This window comes from Choloepus didactylus, chromosome 4 (genome assembly GCF_015220235.1).
Source record: "Choloepus didactylus isolate mChoDid1 chromosome 4, mChoDid1.pri, whole genome shotgun sequence".
Classification (NCBI taxonomy): Eukaryota; Metazoa; Chordata; class Mammalia; order Pilosa; family Megalonychidae; genus Choloepus; species Choloepus didactylus.
The window spans coordinates 85,172,643-85,194,214 of NC_051310.1; the positions used below are offsets into that span (position 1 = coordinate 85,172,643).

Sequence of the window (21,572 nt, forward strand, 5' to 3'; positions counted from 1 at the left end):
TCCTATTTCCATCAGTTTCATATTGAGAATCATACCTCCTCCTTTTGATGAAGTCCAATAATTTCTTTAAAGGTTTTTTTTTTTTTTCCTTTTCTTTTTCTTTCTCCTTCAGAACAGAGTTCTGTGCTACATTTTCTGTACAATAGAAGAGATCCAACTTTGCAAGCTGAAAGCAAGGGCAGGAAAGCCATCCCAAGTGTTTTAGTAATTAAACGAATATGCATAATGAACCATATGCCCAAAGGGCCTGTTCTTCATGTGGGCCAGATTTTTGTTTGAATTTTTAATTTTTATATACAGATGAAACATTCAGTGTAATCCACCAACAGTGTGAGATAACATGCGATTAGAAAAAGTGCAAGGGATCGTCCACGGCAGAGCAGGAACAGGAGCTATTAGAAAAATTCTCTTTTGAAGATTCTGATTCAAATGCGGTTATCCCCTCCAGCAATTGTTCTCGTCATCTGCTCAGAGTCTTCAGGAGACACATACACGAACACACTGACAGCTTTACACAGTATGAGTAAAATATAGTGCTGTCAGCCGAAAAGTGTGAAAATCTCATGGGAAAGCAGGGATTTCTTAAAAAAAAAAAAAAAAAAAAATCCTTCTTCATCATCAGTTAGCTACCATCTTGAATTACAGGGAATCCTCCCACGTCTCTTTTGGAAGCTACGTAAATATTATTAGCAATTCAAACTGATCTATGAGGAATTCTAACCATGCATAGTGAGTTGAAAATGCTCAGGGTGAAATGCAAACCTTGTCCTCCCCACTCCCCCAGCAACACAGACTATGAATTTCAGGAGTTTATCATGCTATCTCAAGTGTATGGATTCCCAATATTTCCTAAACCACTGCTTTGGAAGAACTGGCAAGACCTTCCTATAAGCTTTTCAAGCGCTATTCAGAAAATTTTGAGTTATAATCAAAGTAACATAAGAGAAGCAGGATCTAATAAAGTGACTATACCAGGTCCCACACAATTAAGTATTCTCCAATGCAGAGAGGAAACCTGTTTTAAACTGTGTCTGTACAATATAAATCCTTTGAAGTTTGCAATGACGGTTTGGACAAATGTTATCAGATATTAAGTGTGGGTTGGTTTTCTACATGCCTCACTCAGGGTAAACATTTCAGAATACTGTGTGTACATAACGTGTGTGCATGCGTGCATTTTGGTGGAGGAGGTGACACAAAGGAAAAGCGAAAGTTTTCCATTCTCCGTGCGTCTAACTGAAATAACTTAAATGCAAAATGCCACATGGGAAGTTATGGTATCCAGAAAAGATTATGCAAACAAATTGCATCAGAAATCAAAGGGAAGCCTTGGACTCTTCTCAGTCTCCCTTTTGAACACAGAGATGCTATGTCTTCACAATGTAAACACCAGAAATGGAATGCAGAGCATTTAAAGAGCAGGTAATAATGGAGCTGTAAATAACAACTCTCGGTGCTTTCACTCCTAATTCAGAGTTTATGCCTTTGACACCGGCTGGGTTACTTGATCTAGTGGTCTCAGTGGAAAGACAGATAAACTTCAACTGCAGGCAGAAGACAAAAATTGACAAGGAGTGTCACCTTTCCTGACTGCTTAAATCCTTTAAGGAAGTGTTGGAGCAATTAGAGAGGGAGTGTAATCTTTGCAGAGTGCATTACCACTCTCCCACCTCCCAGACAATAGATCAGACCTGAGACACATAATGCTTCCCTAAGGCTTTTTAGCCCGAGTATTTGATCTCATAGTCACTCTTTGTGTGTTACGTAGGTTATCATCCCCATAGAAAGCATTATTCATGAGCAATACTGTCCACTAGCTTGGAGGCTGGACTGCAGTCAAGCCCAAAGCAGGAAAATCACTACAACCCTTAGCAGTATTTTCCTGTATCTTTAAGATGGGGGAGGGGGTTCCGGACCCCTGGAAAATATTCTTTCACAATTCTCTCTCTTTTCCTAAGCTATAAAGTCTGTTCTGTAAAAGTGCATTAGTTACGGATATCCATATCCAAAAGAATGAAAGAGGACCCCTACCTCACCCCCTACACAAAAATTAACTCAAAATGGACCAAAGATCTCAATATAAAAGAAAGTACCATTAAACTCCTAGAAGATAATGTAGGAAAACATCTTCAAGACCTTGTATTAGGAGGCCACTTCCTAGACTTTACACCCAAAGCACAAGCAACAAAAGAGAAAATAGATAAATGGGAACTCCTCAAGCTTAGAAGTTTCTGCACCTCAAAGGAATTTCTCAAAAAGGTAAAGAGGCAGCCAACTCAATGGGAAAAAATTTTTGGAAACCATGTATCTGACAAAAGACTGATATCTTGCATATATAAAGAAATCCTACAACTCAATGACAATAGTACAGACAGCCCAATTATAAAATGGGCAAAAGATATGAAAAGACAGTTCTCTGAAGAGGAAATACAAATGGCCAAGAAACACATGAAAAAATGTTCAGCTTCACTAGCTATTAGAGAGATGCAAATTAAGACCACAATGAGATACCATCTAACACCGGTTAGAATGGCTGCCATTAAACAAACAGGAAACTACAAATGCTGGAGGGGATGTGGAGAAATTGGAACTCTTATTCATTGTTGGTGGGACTGTATAATGGTTCAGCCACTCTGGAAGTCAGTCTGGCAGTTCCTTAGAAAACTAGAGATAGAGCTACCATTCGATCCAGCGATTGCACTTCTCGGTATATACCCGGAAGATCAGAAAGCAGTGACACGAACAGATATCTGCACGCCAATGTTCATAGCAGCATTATTCACAATTGCCAAGAGATGGAAACAACCCAAATGTCCATCAACAGATGAGTGGATAAATAAAATGTGGTATATACACACGATGGAATACTACGCGGCAGTAAGAAGGAACGATCTGGTGAAACATATGACAACATGGATGAACCTTGAAGACATAATGCTGAGCGAAATAAGCCAGGCACAAAAAGAGAAATATTATATGCTACCACTAATGTGAACTTTGAAAAATGTAAAACAAATGGTTTATAATGTAGAATGTAGGGGAACTAGCAGTAGAGAGCAATTAAGGAAGGGGGAACAATAATCCAAGAAGAACAGATAAGCTATTTAACGTTCTGGGGATGCCCAGAAATGACTATGGTCTGTTAATTTCTGATGGATGTAGTAGGAACAAGTTCACTGAAATGTTGCTATAGTATGTAACTTTCTTGGGGTAAAGTAGGAACATGTTGGAAGTTAAGCAGTTATCTTAGGTTAGTTGTCTTTTTCTTACTCCCTTGCTATGGTCTCTTTGAAATGTTCTTTTATTGTATGTTTGTTTTCTTTTTAACTTTTTTTTTCATACAGTTGATTTGAAAAAAGAAGGGAAAGTTAAAAAAAAAAAAAAAGAAAAAAGACAAACAAGGAAAAAAAAAAAAAAAAAAAAAAAAAAACGATGTAGTGCCCCCTTGAGGAGCCTGTGGAGAATGCAGGGGTATTCGCCTACCCCACCTCCATGGTTGCTAACATGACCACAGACATAGGGGACTGGTGGTTTGATGGGTTGAGCCCTCTACCATAAGTTTTACCCTTGGGAAGACGGTTGCGGCAAAGGAGAGGCTAGGCCTCCCTGTATTTGTGCCTAAGAGTCTCCTCCTGAATGCCTCTTTGTTGCTCAGATGTGGCCCTCTCTCTCTGGCTAAGCCAACTTGAAAGGTGAAATCACTGCCCTCCCCCCTACGTGGGATCAGACACCCAGGGAAGTGAATCTCCCTGGCAACGTGGAATATGACTCCCGGGGAGGAATGTAGACCCGGCATCGTGGGATGGAGAACATCTTCTTGACCAAAAGGGGGATGTGAAAGGAAATGAAATAAGCTTCAGTGGCAGAGAGATTCCAAAACGAGCCGAGAGATCACTCTGGTGGGCACTCTTACGCACACTTTAGACAACCTTTTTTAGGTTCTAAAGAATTGGGGTAGCTGGTGGTGGATACCTGAAACTATTAAACTACAACCCAGAACCCATGAATCTCGAAGACAGTTGTATAAAAATGTAGCTTATGAGGGGTGACAGTGGGATTGGGAATGCCATAAGGACCAAACTCCACTTTGTCTAGTTTATGGATCGATGTGTAGAAAAGTAGGGGAAGCAAACAAACAGACAAAGGTACCTAGTGTTCTTTTTTACTTCAATTGCTCTTTTTCACTCTAATTATTTTTCTTGTTATTTTTGTGTGTGTGCTAATGAAGGTGTCAGGGATTGATTTAGGTGATGAATGTACAACTATGTAATGGTACTGTAAACAATCGAAAGTACAATTTGTTTTGTATGACTGCGTGGTATGTGAATATATCTCAATAAAATGATGATTAAAAAAAAAAAAAAAAAAAAGTGCATTAGTTACATTAATATTCTTATGTCATTTGATGATCATGGGGCAGGGAGGGAGGGCAAACCTCAAAGCATGTGGTGCTTTTTTGTTTATAAAATGAACTTTATAATAGATTCATTGAGAAAAACACCATGTGTGCCAAACAACGCTGTAATATGCAAAAGAAAGCAAAAGGGGGATATTGAATAAAATCCTTACACTGCAAGCTTTTAAATCTTCTTCCATCCTGCAGGTTACTCGGCAGGACACACTGGTCAGGCAATAACCTATTTCCTGATGAACACATCCTGTTACAACTGCTAATCTCACAGTGGAAGCTTGGCTTTTACCATTTATTATAAACATTTTCAAGAACAGCTTACCACGATACATTTTTTAACGGATTAGATTTTGGTCAGCTGCTAACAGAGCAGAGAACTGAATATTCTTTATATGAAGGCTGCAAAATAGGTTTTCAGAGGATCTGGCTTGTTTTCCACTCTTCTGCCCCATGAGTAATTGGAATAGCAATTGAAACAGAATATAAGAATACTAGAAGGTTTCATTTCTTTCTTTTTTCCTCACCACTTTTATTATAAGAAATTCTGGATCTGAGGGTGTGATATACACGACCTCATTGGTTTTGAACTTCACCACAAGACTCAGGGAAATGTTCAGAAGAGAGAAAAATGCAGACATTCACATAATTTGCTCAAGATCATCACACTTGTCTGTTGATGACACAACATCTAAAGCCTAAAGCATTTAAACCAAAATAATTATATTTTCTTAGAAGCAAAGCAGTTACCCTTGAAAATGTTCACTGCAAAGGGTTTTTTTTTCTTTCTCTTTTTTCTCTTTTAATCAAGAAAATTAGGAGCACTGAAAATTAGCTCATGCTTAAGCAAATCACTTTCAAGTTAGCATTTTCAAGCTCAAACTTAAAACAAATGGCAAATGAAAATATATATTCACAAAAAATCAATTTGAGAACTTTTGAACCTTAACTAGCAGGAAAGAAAGAACTCCTATCTACTGAACGCTTTAACTTTGCTGCGACAATGTTCAATGTCCAAAATGAAATAGTGAAAAGAATTGAAAACATGCTATCATACAAAGTATGCATTGTGAAATATTTTAAAAGAAATTATGTGTCTTATCTCTGGGTAAAACAACTTCCAAGGAATCTCTGATCCTGCTCAGATTAAAACGAACCCTAAGCAATTAGCTAAGGAGAGACATGCCCTCTGGAAGTAACTGGATTTGATACTCTGATTTGAAGATATGTGCGTGTCTGCACACATGCACACATGCAAATGGACACACACATGGTACTATGGCTGCAGGTTAAGAAAAGTAAAAATACAAGACAAAAAAGCCCAGGCTTAAAATGGTTATTTGCCTTATGAAAACCATACAACTCTGCAATAATCTGCATCTTCTGTATATCTTCTGCATAAAGATGAACACACCCCAGAATATGCAAGAAAATTATTACAAAAACAGAGTAGAAGATTACACAACATGGAAATTTAAATTTTTTTTTACTAATGCAATGATTTCTTCTGGTAAATGATTGTATCAAATTAAAAATAAATTGCTGAAATTGAAATCCCCAAGCAGCAGCAGCCCATAGCAATTTACCTCGGGATTTTTATCATTTGTGAGTTTCTATCGCCACCTGCAGGACTATCTTTAGGTAAACTTATGCAAAGTTTAGGCTATTTGCTATTCTTTCTCCTTGTCCCTTCTTCTTTCTCTTCCTCTCTCTCATAATTTTAATTTCCAGGAACCAAACCAATTGTTTTTTATTTTGAAAATATGTACATCTTTGAATGGTTTAAAAAGGAGGTGTAGCTCACAAGGCCACAGATAGTTTAACCTTTTAACAGCCATATACATGGCATCTTTCTAAATTTTGGGGGAAAATTAGCATATAGAAAGAGCGTTACAAAAAAATGTGAGGATTTCAAGAGTTTCCAAGGAAAACACCTTTTGTTATGGAATACTTTAAATAAATTTTATAATTGCATGCACCTGGCTTATACCAGAACTGAAGAAATGTTGCTATCAATAAAAACATACTTAGTATTCCATGGCTCTTTAAATGGAAGACAATATTTCACTAAAAGTGTTATAGTATAATAAAGCAAGAAAAAGTTTTTATAGCAGAAATCAAAATTTAGACACCTCCAAAATCCACAAAAAAATCATCATCATCACCATCACCACTGTCACTATCTTCATCCTCAACATCATCATCATCATCATCACTATCACCACAGAGGTTTGATGAGGAAAATTCATCTGCTATAAGAGTTAAGCAAATGCACATAAACTAACAATGCAGATTTATGTTCCTCCATGTTACGTTATTCCTCTGAGTAGCGATTCCACAGACATATAAAATATTTCCCAAATGTGAGATTCAAGGGAGGAGGTTCTTTTTCCTTAAGTAACAATCAGTGGCTACTGCATTAAATGCTGTTCATGATCACGAATTAAAACCATAATTGCAATACTTACAGACACAAAGTTGCATGTTGTAAAACTGGGGTAAAGCTGAGCATTCTCTGTTGCAAGGAGCCATGAGGCCTTGGGTAAATTGGTTTCTTCCCCTCTGGATAAAGAGGGAAGGCCCTCCATATTTAGCATTCCCAGGCCCCAGGCTTTTCTAGATCTCAAATCGCAACTGCGGAGGCCTGGCTTCACCACCAACTGAACCAAGAAGTCTATTTCTTTTCTTTCTTTCTTTCTTTCTTTTTTCTTGACAAAAAGCATCCCTGACAATGAGTTGAAACAGAAATGCTAAATTGCGGGACACTGATTACGTGCTTCAACTTGGCGGGCCTGGGCCAGGGGACCGGATCCGCCCCTGGGGAGGGTGGTGGGCACGGGCGACAGCGCCCTCCACAGCCCCCCGGGCCTGGGAAAGTGAGGCCGGAGGCAGGCCCCATTTCCTCACCCAAAATACCACTGTTGGGGGAGGCTTGCCGGAGGGAACCGCCTTTTCCCCACCCCCTTGTCCTGCTCGGACACTCCTCGTTGCCAGAGCAACTCCCCCACCTCTAGTGAGCATGCTCAGTTACCGGAACAACTCCCGCCCCCTGTCTATCAACCTCTGCACCCTCTCTGAACCAATCCAAGCCTTTGACCTCTACAGCTACCCCGCCCCCTAATCACCCAATATAAGCTGGTGCTCTCCCCTAATAAAGCTCTCTCTCTCTCTTGGTTTTCCACACCCTCAAAGAACCGTGTCCCGCCTGCTCCTTCTCGCCGCCCTCCTTGCACGCCTCCGCCGGGGACTAGGGCCCAGTCCCCCGCCTCGCCCTCGCCTCCGGGAAAGAGCCCCCGCCGCCGGTACCCTCAGAGCAACGCCGAGAGCCGAGGGTTCAGCAACCGGCTGCCCCCCCCCCCCCTCGAAGCAGCAAACGCGACCGCAACTGGTGCCCCGTGTGAGGACTTCTCCACACGACGGTTTAGCAGGTCGCCCGCTCGCCCGGACGCCTCTCCAGCTTCCCTTCTCCTCGCCTGCAAGGTAAGGGCCGCCTCTCCTTCGCCGCTTCCGGAGCCGCCTCTCCCTCGCCGCTCCGCGTTAGGAGCCGCTTCTCCCTCGCCGCTCCGCGTTAGGGGCCGCCTCTCCCTCGCCGCTCCGCGTTAGGGGCCGCCTCTCCCTCGCCGCTCCGGAGCCGCTCCTCCCTTCCCCCATTATCCCGGCTGCCTCTCCTTCTTTTCTTCTATAACCCCCATTCTTCCTAACGCTCTCCCTCTTCCCCTCCATTACTTTGCTGTCCTCCTTTCTGTCTTTCTCTCTTTGTTTGGCGCCCTGTACCTCTTTGCAACTGCCCCCCCAGACTGCTTCAAAATGGCGAACTTCCTCCTTCTTCTTCTACTGAGGGGAGGAAGTGCTCTAGTGATGACGTCAGCCCTAAGCTGGGCCGGAAACCGCATGCGCTTTACCCCGCCCTTTCAAAGGGCGGAGCTAGTCTGCCATCTTATGCCTTAGGCCCTGCCCTTTCACAGGGCGGAGTTAGTCCGCCATCTTATGCCTTAGACCCCGCCCTTTCACAGGGCGGAGCTAGTCCGCCATCTTATGCCTTAGACCCCGCCCTTTCACAGGGCGGAGCTAGTCCGCCATCTTATGCCTTAGACCCCGCCCTTTCACAGGGCAGAGCTAGTCCGCCATCTTGTGTCGTAGCCACGCCCACTGCGCCGCCATCTTGCGACGCTTGGGGCCTCCCACTTCCGCCCCCCCCTGCGGCGAGCTCCCCCTCGGAGCCGCTACCGGCAGCTGCCGCCGCTCCTCCCACCCTGCCGACTAACAACCCCTGGCTGCCTTCTACGCTTCAAGGCAGCCCTTGGGGCAACGCTCCTCCTACCCCCACTCCCGTGCCAGGCCCTCTGCAAGTGCGTCCTCCTTTCTCTCGTGCTTTTCGCTGCTTTCCTCTTAACCTTGCCCCCACCCCACAGAGGCCGCATGACTGGTATCCCATTGACTCAGATACTATCAAGCAGCTTCGCAGGGCCGTCAAGGAGGACGGGTTAGGTAGCCCATACGCTTCTCAAATACTGCAGGATCTCGGCATGGATTTTTGCATCCCCCAAGACTGGGCCTCGCTTGCCCGTTCAATTTTTAACCCCGGTCAGTTTGTTGATTGGCGTGCTCACTACCAGGCCGAGGCAGCTAAGCAAAGTGAGCAAGACGCAGCCATTGGAGTCTATCATCCCCCCGAAGCCTATTTGGGCACGGGAGCGTTTCTAAATGCGGCTGCTTATATTCATGCCCCTGCTACCTTCTGGACTGTCCTCAGAGGCATCGCCTTACGTGCGTTTGCCAACTGCTCTGCCCGTCGACCTGACAACTTTACCAAGCTCCTCCAGGAGCCAAACGAACCTTTCGCCACCTTCGTTTCCAGGGTTGAAGAAGCCTGTGCTAGAAAAGTTAGCAACCCCCAAGCACAGCTAGCTCTCACCCGGGAACTCATTCTAGAAGGGGCTAACCCCCCCTGTAAGCAAGCCATTCTCCCCTTGCGGGAAAAAACTCTGAATGATTGGGTTCTCGCCTGCAGCGCCTTTGACCCAGCTGCTGCGTCCCTAGCCCAGGCTGTTTCTGGCGCTGTCACTGCCGCCTTAGCCGCCACCACTGGTTGTTTTAAGTGCGGGCAGAGCGGTCATTTTGCCCGGGAGTGCCCCAATGCGGAGGTCAAACGCCCGCCTTTCAGGCAACGCAATGGGCGCCCCCCTCTCACTCCCTGCCCACGCTGCCAGCGTGGCTATCACTGGGCACGCGATTGCAAGGGCAGCCACAGAGATCTTAGCAAGGATAGCTTAAAAAACCTCTGCTATCCATGGTGCCCTGACGGCAGCCAGCGCCAGGGTACTGAGCAAGCTTTAAACTCCAAGCGGGGCAAGCCTCAGCCCCGCCCCTAAGAGGCAGCGTGCCGGCCGGTTCTAATAAAACTAATCATTTTACCGGCAGTAAAACGCTTCTCTGGACAGTCCCTATCACTCCAGAAAAGCCTACTCGTAAGCTAAGAATAGAGGGACAATGGTACACGGGCACGCTCGATTCAGGGGCAGAAGTCTCTTGCATGCCCGCTCAGTATGCCACCATGTGCATGGTTCTTGATGGTCCCTCAGTAGTGGGAGCCACCGGTACCTCTACTTCTCTTCAGGCCTTGAGACCCGTTAAGTGGGAGGATGAAGAGGGCCACTCAGGCACCTTCCGCCCGTTATTTCTGCACACCATAGACCAAATTTTATGGGGCCGTGATATCCTCGCCGCTTTTGGGGCAGTGCTTACCGCGCAGCCCCCCCAATGATGTGCGCCACTGCTCGTTTAACACCTCCAGCGCCCGTTCCTCTACAGTGGGATACTGAGGAACCTATATGGGTGGAGCAGTGGCCCCTTCCCACGCATAAATTAGTAGCACTCCAAGCCCTGGTCCAGGAACAATTGGACGCTGGCCACATAGAACCTTCTACTAGTCCCTATAATTCGCCAGTGTTTGTTATTCATAAAAAGGCCACAGGGAAATTTAGGCTCCTCAATGATCTGCGGGAAATCAATAAGCATATTCTTCCCATGGGTTCCCCGCAGCCTGGCCTCCCCCATCCAGTAGCCATCCCGGCCCACTATCATGTAGCCACCATTGACATCAAAGACTGTTTCTTTTCCATCCCGCTACATGAGCGAGACCGCCCGCGCTTTGCCTTTACAGTCCCCGTCCCCAATCACGCGGGCGCAGCTAGCAGGTATTGCATTCTAGGTTTCACTTTTCGGCTACGTCGTTACATCATCTATGTGGCCTCCCCCTAGATACCTGTAAACATCTTGTCCGCAATTGTGCAATTTGTGCGCCCTTTGCGCCGCTTGGCCCCCTGCAACCTCAGGGAGTCAACCCACGAGGCCTAAAACCCAATTCTAGATGGCAAATGGATGTAACTCATGTTCCGTCCTTTGGACGCCTCAAATATGTGCATGTAATAATTGACACCTTCTCGGCCATGTGTTATGCAGTCCCCCTTGCCGGGGAAACGGCCAAGCACTGTATCAAGGCCCTAAGACAAGGAATTCTCTTCATGGGAGTCCCCTGGGACCTAAAAACGGACAATGCCTATCGCAGTGCCTCCTTTGCGGCCTTTCTTCAGTTATATAACATCACCCATCATTTCGGCATCCCCTATAATCCTCAGGGGCAAGCCATTGTGGAAGCAGTCCATCGCCGCTTAAAAACACAAATTGAAAAAGAGAGGGCAATGCTCCCCCAGGCAACTCCAGGGGACCTTATCATAGCAGCCCTCATTCACCTTAATCTACTCACATTCAATAAGGAAGGGCTTTCGCCCCTACATAAACATTGGGGGCCCTCGTATAGGCCCACCCAGGCCCCGATGGTTTACTGGAAGGACCCAGAGAATAATGCCTGGAAGGGTCCCTCCCCAATCCTCGCCCAGGGGCGCGGGTTTGCTTGTGTTTTCCCAGATGATGCAGCACAACCAATCTGGATCCCAGGAAGGGCAATCCGGCCCGCCACCAGCAACCATGCGTCTAACGAGACGAGAACACCGTCGTCTCTGCAACCTGGTGCACCAGATGACAACAGTACACCTGGGCCTGGACCCCAGTCCGAGTGAATTCCTCCAACCCCAATCTTACCTCCTCTTGTTGGCTTTGCCTCTCCACCTCCTTCCCCCTGTATGAGCCAATTGCCTCCAACCTCTCCTTTTCAGAAAACACAGAGGACAGCCCTTCGAAATGCAATTGGAATACCTCTGCCGTCCCCCTAACCTTTCATTCAGTCTCCTTTACAGGGAAGTGCATCCGCCCTCGCTCAAGTAACTCTCCCAGCCTCACAGCTTGTGCCGACTACTCCTCTCCCAGCAGCTCTGCCAAGTTTCTTATTCCCCACAACTCCTCCCAATGGCTCTGCTCCTCTACAGGACTTACCCCCTGCCTTAATGTACAAACCCTCAATACAACTCATGAAACTTGCCTCTTGATTGTCCTCATCCCTAAGGTCTTATACCACAGTGAGGAAGACTTCTTCCTCCGCCTGGAAACAACTGCAGCTCCTGCCCCACTGCAAAAGCGAGAGCCCATCACCGTTCTCACAATTGCCTCCCTCCTAGGTCTTGCAGGCGCTGGCACCGGAATCGCTGCATTAGCCAGTCAAAGCTCCGCCCTAACTCACCTCCGGGCGGCTGTTGACGAGGACATTCGTCACCTACAAGACGCTATTTCCCATCTTAAAAATTCTGTCAATTCCCTCTCTGAGGTAGTGCTCCAAAACCGCCGAGGTCTCGACCTTCTCCTCCTCAAAGAAGGGGGCCTCTGCGCCGCCCTAGGAGAAGAGTGCTGTGTATATGCCAATTCCACAGGTCTCGCCGAGGACAGCCTAAAAAAGGTCCGAGAGGGACTGGAACAACGTAAAAGAGACCGTGAAGCCACCAACTATTGGTCCCACATCTTTACTCCCCTCCTTCCTTACCTTCTCCCTCTCCTCGGCCCCCTACTAATGATCATTCTAGCTCTCACCCTAGGGCCCTGCATTATCCGCAGAATCGTCCAACTTGTAAGGAAACAAACGGATGCTATTTTTTCCTCGTTCGTGCAAGTTCAGTACCAGCGACTCGCCACCTCTGACGCTGCCTACTCCAAGATGACAACCAACCCTCAGCGACCTCGCCGCCACCGGTCAACCCGTCGACCGCGAGGCCCTTCTCAATCGCCTGAACCTCGTATCAACCCCGAGCTCCAGCTTCTCTAAACTTTCGCCCAGCCCGCTACCAGCAAGGCCCTTGTCGAGCGCCCGGGCGCCACACCAACGCTGAGCTCCAGCCTTGCTGAGCCACCGTCTACCCCTTTTTCCCCTCCCCAACCGTCCCCTTCCCTCATCCCTTGGCGGACCTCTCCGGTAAGCTTCTCCCTTTAATTTGAAAAGAAGGGGGAAATGCGGGACACTGATTACGTGCTTCAACTTGGCGGGCCTGGGCCAGGGGACCGGATCCGCCCCTGGGGAGGGTGGTGGGCACGGGCGACAGCGCCCTCCACAGCCCCCCGGGCCTGGGAAAGTGAGGCCGGAGGCAGGCCCCATTTCCTCACCCAAAATACCACTGTTGGGGGAGGCTTGCCGGAGGGAACCGCCTTTTCCCCACCCCCTTGTCCTGCTCGGACACTCCTCGTTGCCAGAGCAACTCCCCCACCTCTAGTGAGCATGCTCAGTTACCGGAACAACTCCCGCCCCCTGTCTATCAACCTCTGCACCCTCTCTGAACCAATCCAAGCCTTTGACCTCTACAGCTACCCCGCCCCCTAATCACCCAATATAAGCTGGTGCTCTCCCCTAATAAAGCTCTCTCTCTCTCTTGGTTTTCCACACCCTCAAAGAACCGTGTCCCGCCTGCTCCTTCTCGCCGCCCTCCTTGCACGCCTCCGCCGGGGACTAGGGCCCAGTCCCCCGCCTCGCCCTCGCCTCCGGGAAAGAGCCCCCGCCGCCGGTACCCTCAGAGCAACGCCGAGAGCCGAGGGTTCAGCAACCGGCTGCCCCCCCCCCTCGAAGCAGCAAACGCGACCGCACTAAATGGCTTAGGAAGAAATCGAAGAGTCTTTCTAAAGACTGAAAAATCGGGATTTAGGTTATAAGAGAATCCCAGCGAGATTAAAGCCGTCAGTAAACACCGTGCAAGTCCACGGCTTAGATACTTACACACTGAACTTGATTTTGATTAAATAATCTTCATATCTTTTTGGGGGAAGTAAAAGTGAGATCTGGACTATCAGGCCAAGCCAATGAAAAGCTCCCCAAAATTAGATCTGTTATTTGAAAGTCTATGGCACAACCTCACGATAGGGGGTGAGGTAGCAAAAAACACCACCTTCCTAAATCATAAATCAAATGGCAAAAGTAGAACATACTGCTGTTAAGCCCTAGCCAGACCACAAAGGAGGTTTCTCTCCATAAACATCAGATCAGGCAGCTAAAATGATTACCAGGTTCTCTTGTAACTGTCACCTGTGGTGGGTCTAATTACAGGCTACCAGGCAATCACGCCCACATCACACAGCAATAAAAGGGTCTGCAGCTTGCCAAGCCCAGCCAGACAATGGAGAGCACACGCCACCTGACAGGGAGCCCCAAAAGATCAGCCAGAGAGACTAATAAAAACAACAGCTTAGAAATAAATGACAAAGCTCTGACCGCAAAAAAGGCAATATCAAATTAGCCAGAAATATAAGTGCTGAACCTGAAGTTTTTCAATAGGTCAAAACCCAAGCAGGAAATTGGTTCTGTTTTCACACATACCAGCTCTCTCTCTCTTTCATTTTTAAATATTCTTTTCCCTTTTTTGCATCACATAAAATGTTTGCACATCCAGGTGTCACATATAGAAACAGATGGAGCTGGGTTGTGGGGGGAGAGGGGGGCATTGGGCTCTGTAAAAATGAAAAATAAAAGACCCCAGATTCAGGGATTGTTGATCTGGGTTACAGATTTGCCAGCAACCTCTCCCCGCTGCCAGCCCTCTCCACTGCTAGCTGCCTTTTGGCCATTTTGCTGCTAATTAACACCACCCCTGGATGGGCAGGGTCAGGAAAGGGCCAGAAAAGTGCACATCAGACAAGATTATGATGAACCTGTTAGGTGGTCTCTGAGTTCTACCCACTGGAGGGGCCACAGGCTGTTGTGATCAGAGGAGGAGTTGGAATAAACAAAAAAAAAACCAACATCCTGTAACAGATGGCTTGTGTTAGTTCCAGCACTCTTCCAAGAAGCATTGATTAGATGCCTGCTGTGTACTTAACATTATCCTAAGCAACATGGATATACACAAGATAAAAGACTGGGTCTTTGCCATTCATCAGTTCACAATATATTAAAGCAATCCTTCAATCCTATGATGGTATTACAATGAATAATTCTTTAATGTATGACATTAGCCTGAAGTATTAGAGGACATCAAAGTAAAACTGAGTTTTGAGGTGAAGAACTTAGTTTATTAGTCAAAGCATGAAGAGCGCTATCACAACACTAAGAGTAGAACCACCTGCATTGGCACTTGGTGGTTCCATGTGTATTGATTAGTCCTGGAAAGGGTTGACTTTTGAACATTAAGCATGGCATATAATGGAAAAGTTTGCATTTTTCAACCTATCAATGAACAGATCCTCAACAACTCCTCATACAACCCACCCTTCACAATTAAACAACACTTGTGTGTGTGTGTGTGTGTGTGTGTGTGTGTGTGTTTTTAGTGAGAACTTTCTCTGAGTTAGGACAGCAATATCATCACCAACAATAGTTACATCAGATAACAATAATTCCTACCCATCTCTGTAGTTCATTACACATTTTTAAAATACTTCTCTACTTATCACCTTATTATTAAAGGGCAAATCTGAGTTTTCTCATGGTCTGCTTTAATAATCAGTAGGATACATTTTCATTTTCAAATGTCAAGGGGTAATTGTGTGGGGTGTGTGTGTGCCAAATAGGAGGGTGAGGGAGGTGGGGATGGAGGCTGGGGAGGGGCTGGGAGGCGAGGTAGATAGAGTGAGAAGGAGAAAGAGAATGGGAGAGAGGGAGGAAGGGCAGGAGGGAAGGAGGGGAGGAAGACAGCTGCACGGATGGCTAGCACGAACAGTTCATCTCTGTATCTAAATGCCTTGCAGTATATTAGACACTCCATAAAATAAATGGTCGTGGCAAGGGAAGGAGAGAGTCAGAGAGGTAAACTTGAAGAAGGTGCTCAAGCACTGGTTGGGTTGCAGAACCCGATGAGCTCTAAAAACATTTATTTCTTTAATATTTAAGATCTTAAAACCAGGATTGAGTTCAAATTAACAGCTGGATATCTCTGGACAGTGGAGTGAACTGGACTGAGGTTTCTGGAATCTGCAAAATACAATGGCTCATAATTAGAAAATTCACAGAAAGGGGAACAAGTGTGCTGGCAAGTGGTCCCCGAACAGAAGCTCAGCGAAAGCAGTTGATAAAGGTAGAAAGCTCTGATATAGGGACTGAACCTACAATAAAAAAAGAGGTATTTAACCATTCACTTATTATATAATAGAGGTGTACAAACATCTGCAAAGTATCCTGTTCTAGGATTTAAAAAGTAAAGAGTTTATGTTTACTAGTCAAAATCCAGACACCCAAGTGATTTCCCCAGTCAGTGTCTCTAGGTTCTCTCTGGAAGTGCAATTCAATTATAAAGTTGAAAATATAAACACAAAAAAATTCTAAAAGAGCTAATAGTGTCCTTTTAAATTTTCAACAGATAATCTTTTTAATGCAATTACTGTAATTTTATTAAATGGCATAATTAGTTAATGCCTGAGAAGCTGTCAATAGAAGGTGCAATTATGTTGTAAAAAAACATAATCATAAAGTGCAATGATGGATTGTTCTTACGAAAAAATACTGAAAAAAACTTTAAAATATTTTTGGAACTGTATTATGTAGTCCTCCATTAAAAGGAAGATTTTGGCCATTATTTTATAAATGTTAAATAAAAGACATGATAACACCACCAGATGTTTTAAGCATTTTATACTATTTACTTATATTTTTTACATATGTATGTGTATATATGTACATACATATGTATATGTATTTATATTTAGATGTATGCATGCACACATATGTCTTTTAAAATACCTGCTTCTATACAAAATGGTTATGGTAACTGGAATTTGTTTTCAGCTTTATGGAAACACCACTAATCTCTGAGTTCCAATAGCATCCACACATGTGATGTCTGCTTCACACATCTAATTGTGACTTTCAGTGAACATGGAAACAGAACTCAAACAGTTTAATCAAATGCAGGCACATCTAGATGTGAATAAATTGGGGCTAGAACTTACAGAAAAATGTAAATTTTTTAGAGACAATTAACATATAAATATCTAAAGTATGAAAAAGATATTTGACCAGCACGATTTTAAGAGTCTTCTCTGAAAACAAAATGTCCACCACATTTTTCATTTGAACTGGGTGAATGAAATTAATCTGAATGTTCTTTGGGACAGAGAAGGGATCATAGACAGGTGCAATCTAATAGTTTTGCATCCAGTTTCTACTGAACTACTCTTGCAAAATATGCAATAGGGCAACTTTTTATTTCCCAAATAACCTCTGCTCCTTATTGGATGTGTGTGTGCATGTGTGTGTGTGTGTGTGTTGGAAGGGCCAATTCTATTACCGCTACTCCTAAGTTCAATATGAAATTATTTCCTATTTCTCAATATTCTAATACCTTTAAAAGTTAAGAATTCTATAAATGCTATATCTGGGATATGGCTAAGAAAATGGAGAGTTTTATTTTTTAACCTTATTGGGGGTGGGGAGGTTGATTGACACCTTAAATTACATATCATATTGCAGTCTTTGTCCACTCTGAAGAATAAATTCTTCATTTTCTTACTCTCAAAAAATTCTGAAAAAATCACAGATGTTAAAACCATAGCTTTATGAAGATACCCCTTGATATATGGTAGATTTAGATGACTTTTTAACATCAAATATCCAAGTAAAAATTTAATAAAGTAAGGAATCCATCAATGCTCCACAGGCCTGTCTTCTTCCTTGTAATAGGCATGTGCCTGAAAGATGGGTGGGATAATGAAACTACATAAATACAATCCTATTTTAAAACTATTAGGAGACCATGACTGTTTAAAATAATCTTCTGATAATGCTACCTGTCAAATAAATGCCATTTTTTCACATCTAAAAGCAATGCATTTAGGGTATACCTTTAGTTATTTTTAAAGACAATATTGAGGTTGGTAAAATACTTATACCTAAATGGAAAACAAAACATATGTTTGGTTCTATAATACAAATATCATAATGCAAAATTATCACCTTTTGAGAACAAATTCAGCTTCATTATTGTCAACTAATGTATTTGCACTGGACATATAGCCCGCCACTGATACCTCTTGTTTAAGATATTTTGAAGGAATGTATTAATGTAGATACTTATTCACTTCTTCCTCTGTCCCTTATTTTGAACACCTTGGAAGTCTTAAAGAAAATTTGAAAATTATTTCTTCCATGGCCCCGCTATACAATTGTTGTTTTCAGCCTTCATTTAAGAACTTCCCCAAAAGGCAGGAAAGAAATAACTCAAACTCTAATTTGGGGTTCAGCCTAGAAGCAGAAACTAGGTTTTATAAACCATCAAGCTGGACTCGAAGGATGTCATATACATGTGACTCACAGTGCCTGGCTGGGTCCCCAACAACATCATGGACATTTCCACCTTCGCTTTCTTCCTTACTTTCAGTCCCATCATTTGTGAACAAAATGAGTATTCTTGAGAGTTTTTAACTCCCCAAGGCATCTAGGGTTAGGCTTCACTCCTATATATAATGTCTAAGTACATATCTGAAATTATAAATATGGTTGACTCTAGAGCCATTATCTATTGATCTAAATATTATCTACAAACTCTACATCCTGGGGTCACCAAGAGGTAGGACTGCTCAGTGGTTAATTACATGGATTCTAAACCCAGATGACTTAGGTTTAAATCCCAGCTTTGCTTCGCAAAAGCACACCAGCTCTGATATTTTACTTAACTTCTATAAGTCTTCTTTTCCTCATCTGCAAAAAGAAGACAATCATTGGCACCTACAGAGGGTTGTGGTGAGAACTAAATGAGTTTTTCGTAAAATGCTTAGGACAGTGTCTGACACAGAGCCATCACTCAATAAACATGAGCTATTATTATCTCTAGAGTTCAAAGTCTACATGTGGGAACAAGCAAGTGCATATATATAGAATACTACATATAATTACAACTCCATTCATAGGGAAATAAACAGATGAACTTACTTCTAGGTACACTGTGTTAGTTCCATTTGGTCTCTGCCAATAAATTGACATCCCCTATGAATTTGTCATTCAACTGGGAAAATCAAGATTATGACTTTTTGAGAGAAAAAAAATAAATAATTCATAGTAAATGACCTAAGAAAGGCTTAGAAAACGTAACCAAAAATTCTAGAAAATGCAGAGGAAGGAGAAAGAGTTAAAAGACAACAAGAAAGCATTTCCGTAATCATCCTAACAGAAACAAAAATGAGACTGTTAGAGAACATAATCTGGAATGGCTTGGCCACTCTAAAAAAATGCTCAAGTTTAGGATTTAATTCAATGGCATATGGCAGTATTAATGCACCAAGAATCAGTGAAGTAAAAATCACTTTCTTCTCCTAGTATTGGGAACCCAGCCACACATACATGTGTAGAGGAGATTACTCCCATGGTGTGGAGGTTTACGCTTAGACAGTCTGACAAAATAAATTCCCGTATGTTTGTCAATCCTCTTGTGACTGGATGCTGGATCCTAAAAGTCTGCTTTTCTTTAACTCTTGCTTTCAACAAGGTATGATTTATGTGCACACATACATTGAAGTCCTTGGAAAAAATATAGTTTGCTTTTACAAAGTCTTAAAATTAACAGCCAGAATACACTAAACATGATCCCATAACTTTTACACTATATATCATCTAAAAGGGACAAGAATGTGATGTTCACAGGCTATTTTTTATCTGACAAAGTAGAAATGAGAAAAGGGGGAATATCCCTTTAGTTCTGTCCTTGGCTTGTGGTGTCAGCACTGCTTCTTGCACCTCGAAGGGGTAGGAAAAGCTCTATCAGGGACTGGTTCAGTCAAAATGGTTCCTTTCACGCCTGTCTAAATGAGCCCTAAATACAGCATTATCTTAATGTCTAACTGAGAAGGAAGGGCCTTCAAACGTCAGCAGGAAGCTTACTAAATACTTGGCTCAAGACCTTGCTTCTGACCACCACGACGTTGCTCTGCCCTTGTAGTGCCAAGATAAGCAATTTAAGAATGGAAACAATGTCACATTGCTGAAGAAAGGCAAGGAGCACCATCTGTCTGCAGCAGATCACAGCAGAACACCCTTCAGTGGATACCACCACAGTCAGATATGGTGCTCGTGATGGAACCAAGCAGAGAAGCAGCCTGGCTCAAATTCAGAGCCTCCCTCCAACCTGAGGTCACCTAAGAACCTAACATTTTGCAGAAAGGCCACCCCTAACTGAGGCTCATGGAGTTAGAGAGACAGCACAACAGCCAACGGCAGCTCTGACCCACGGGAGGGTAACTACCCATTCTGCAGGCAGCTAATGGAAGTCCACAGGCAATTTCCCTGAAACCAAAATGTGTTCCAAAAAACGGTATGGAAAAGCAAAAAAGAAGGCTTGGCTACCCATGATATTTTTAAAAGTGGAAACTAAAATATATTTTGTAATTTTATCCTCAAAGTGCATTTTCTGTAGATTCTCATTTTAATAGCAAAAATAGTTGTGTAGTGACAGTGGTGACAAAGATATTCTTTAATAAAATCACACTTCATCAGCTGAGGGACGAGAAGAAGTCCACCTGCGTGTTTGATCTGAGATTTGCCACGGCTGCTTGAATTAACAGTGGTATAAACATTAGAATATAAGCATTTCAAGTGAAAACTGAACCTTAAATGTGTTTAACTCAACACTCCTCATTCTATCACCTTCAGGATAATCAAAAGATAGAATTTATGCATCTATCACTCCTTATTGGCTTGGGATTTATTTTCAGTGGTGTCCAATGGACAGTATCTCCCCATACGCAGTGGAGCCACCCATTGTCCCCTACAACCATGGGAATCCAGGCAAAATCACACTTTGAAAAACCAGCAAGAAGAAAACAACCTTCATCTTCCATTCTGCAAGCCTTAGAGCCTTGGAAGCACGACCTGACTGCCTGCAACTGTACGCTTGGCAGAGGGCTCCACGGCACGGCCACCCAGCAGGGAGGACACACGGGCTGCAGAGAAGCGGCCCTGCTGCCAAAGCTCTATTCCCCTCTCTTAGACAATCCATTTCTAGTCATTTGTTCTAATCTTTCTTCAGATCAGGCCAGCAGCCCATTAATCATTTCTGTCATTGCTCTACAGAATCCACGCAACAGATCTCTGTTTTTCTAAAATCACAGTGCCAGAAACTCAGCTTGAGAAAGAGGAAATCCTCTTCTTCTCCCAGTGGCTGGCTGAGGTGCTGACTGGAAGAAGCCACTAGTTAGGTTCACTTTCTCTTTTGCCCCAAATTGCACAGAACATTCCAGAGAAAGTTTTCAAAGAGAATGCAAGGGGGAACTGGAGCTGGAGAAGTTGAGGAGGAACCAAACGCATCAAGCCACCAGCTCAGGAAGGTGTGAGAAAGAGAAGTAGATAGATACATGCCAAGTCAAAGGCAGATATGGATTAATAATATCCTTATTCATGTTTTTATTACGGCCAAATATTTTCACAACTTCAGACAACAAAAAAATATATTGAATGTCAGGCCTACCAGCTCTCATAGATCTCCTACACCATGAAGCAATGGAACACTAAAATAAACTAAGCCAAACAAAATGCTCTCCAATGGCAAGGAAAAATCCTCTTATGGAACTGATATAGTGTATCTGATTCCATAAGAAAGGTGGTAATGACTTTTCACTCATGGGCAACTTGGGCTGATCCTTTTTAGAGGGTAAGTCCATGAATTAGGACAGAGCATTGAGGATATTCTGACAACAGTAAAAAAGAAAGACAGAAGAACCATGTAAAAACCAGAAATCAGACTTACTGCTATACTCACACCCAAACCACTCCTACATGACATTAATCCCCATAGTGATCTTTACACAGTACAGA

The 21,572-nt window shown here is 43.8% G+C and overlaps 1 protein-coding gene across 10 annotated transcripts in view; it reads right to left on the reverse strand.

Moving 5' to 3' along the window:
- Positions 1–21,572, reverse strand: part of MCTP2 (multiple C2 and transmembrane domain containing 2) — a 254,741-nt gene that overhangs the window by 62,185 nt on the left and 170,984 nt on the right. Inside the window, exon 17 of one of the 10 annotated variants that reach the window (XM_037832952.1) lies at positions 13,410–15,746. The exons of the other annotated variants lie outside the window; for them this stretch is intronic. Coding sequence (XP_037688880.1) covers positions 15,687–15,746 — 60 coding nt within the window. The 3' untranslated portion in view covers positions 13,410–15,686. Of the gene's footprint in view, positions 1–13,409; positions 15,747–21,572 lie in introns of those variants that run through there. 10 annotated transcript variants of the gene reach the window in all.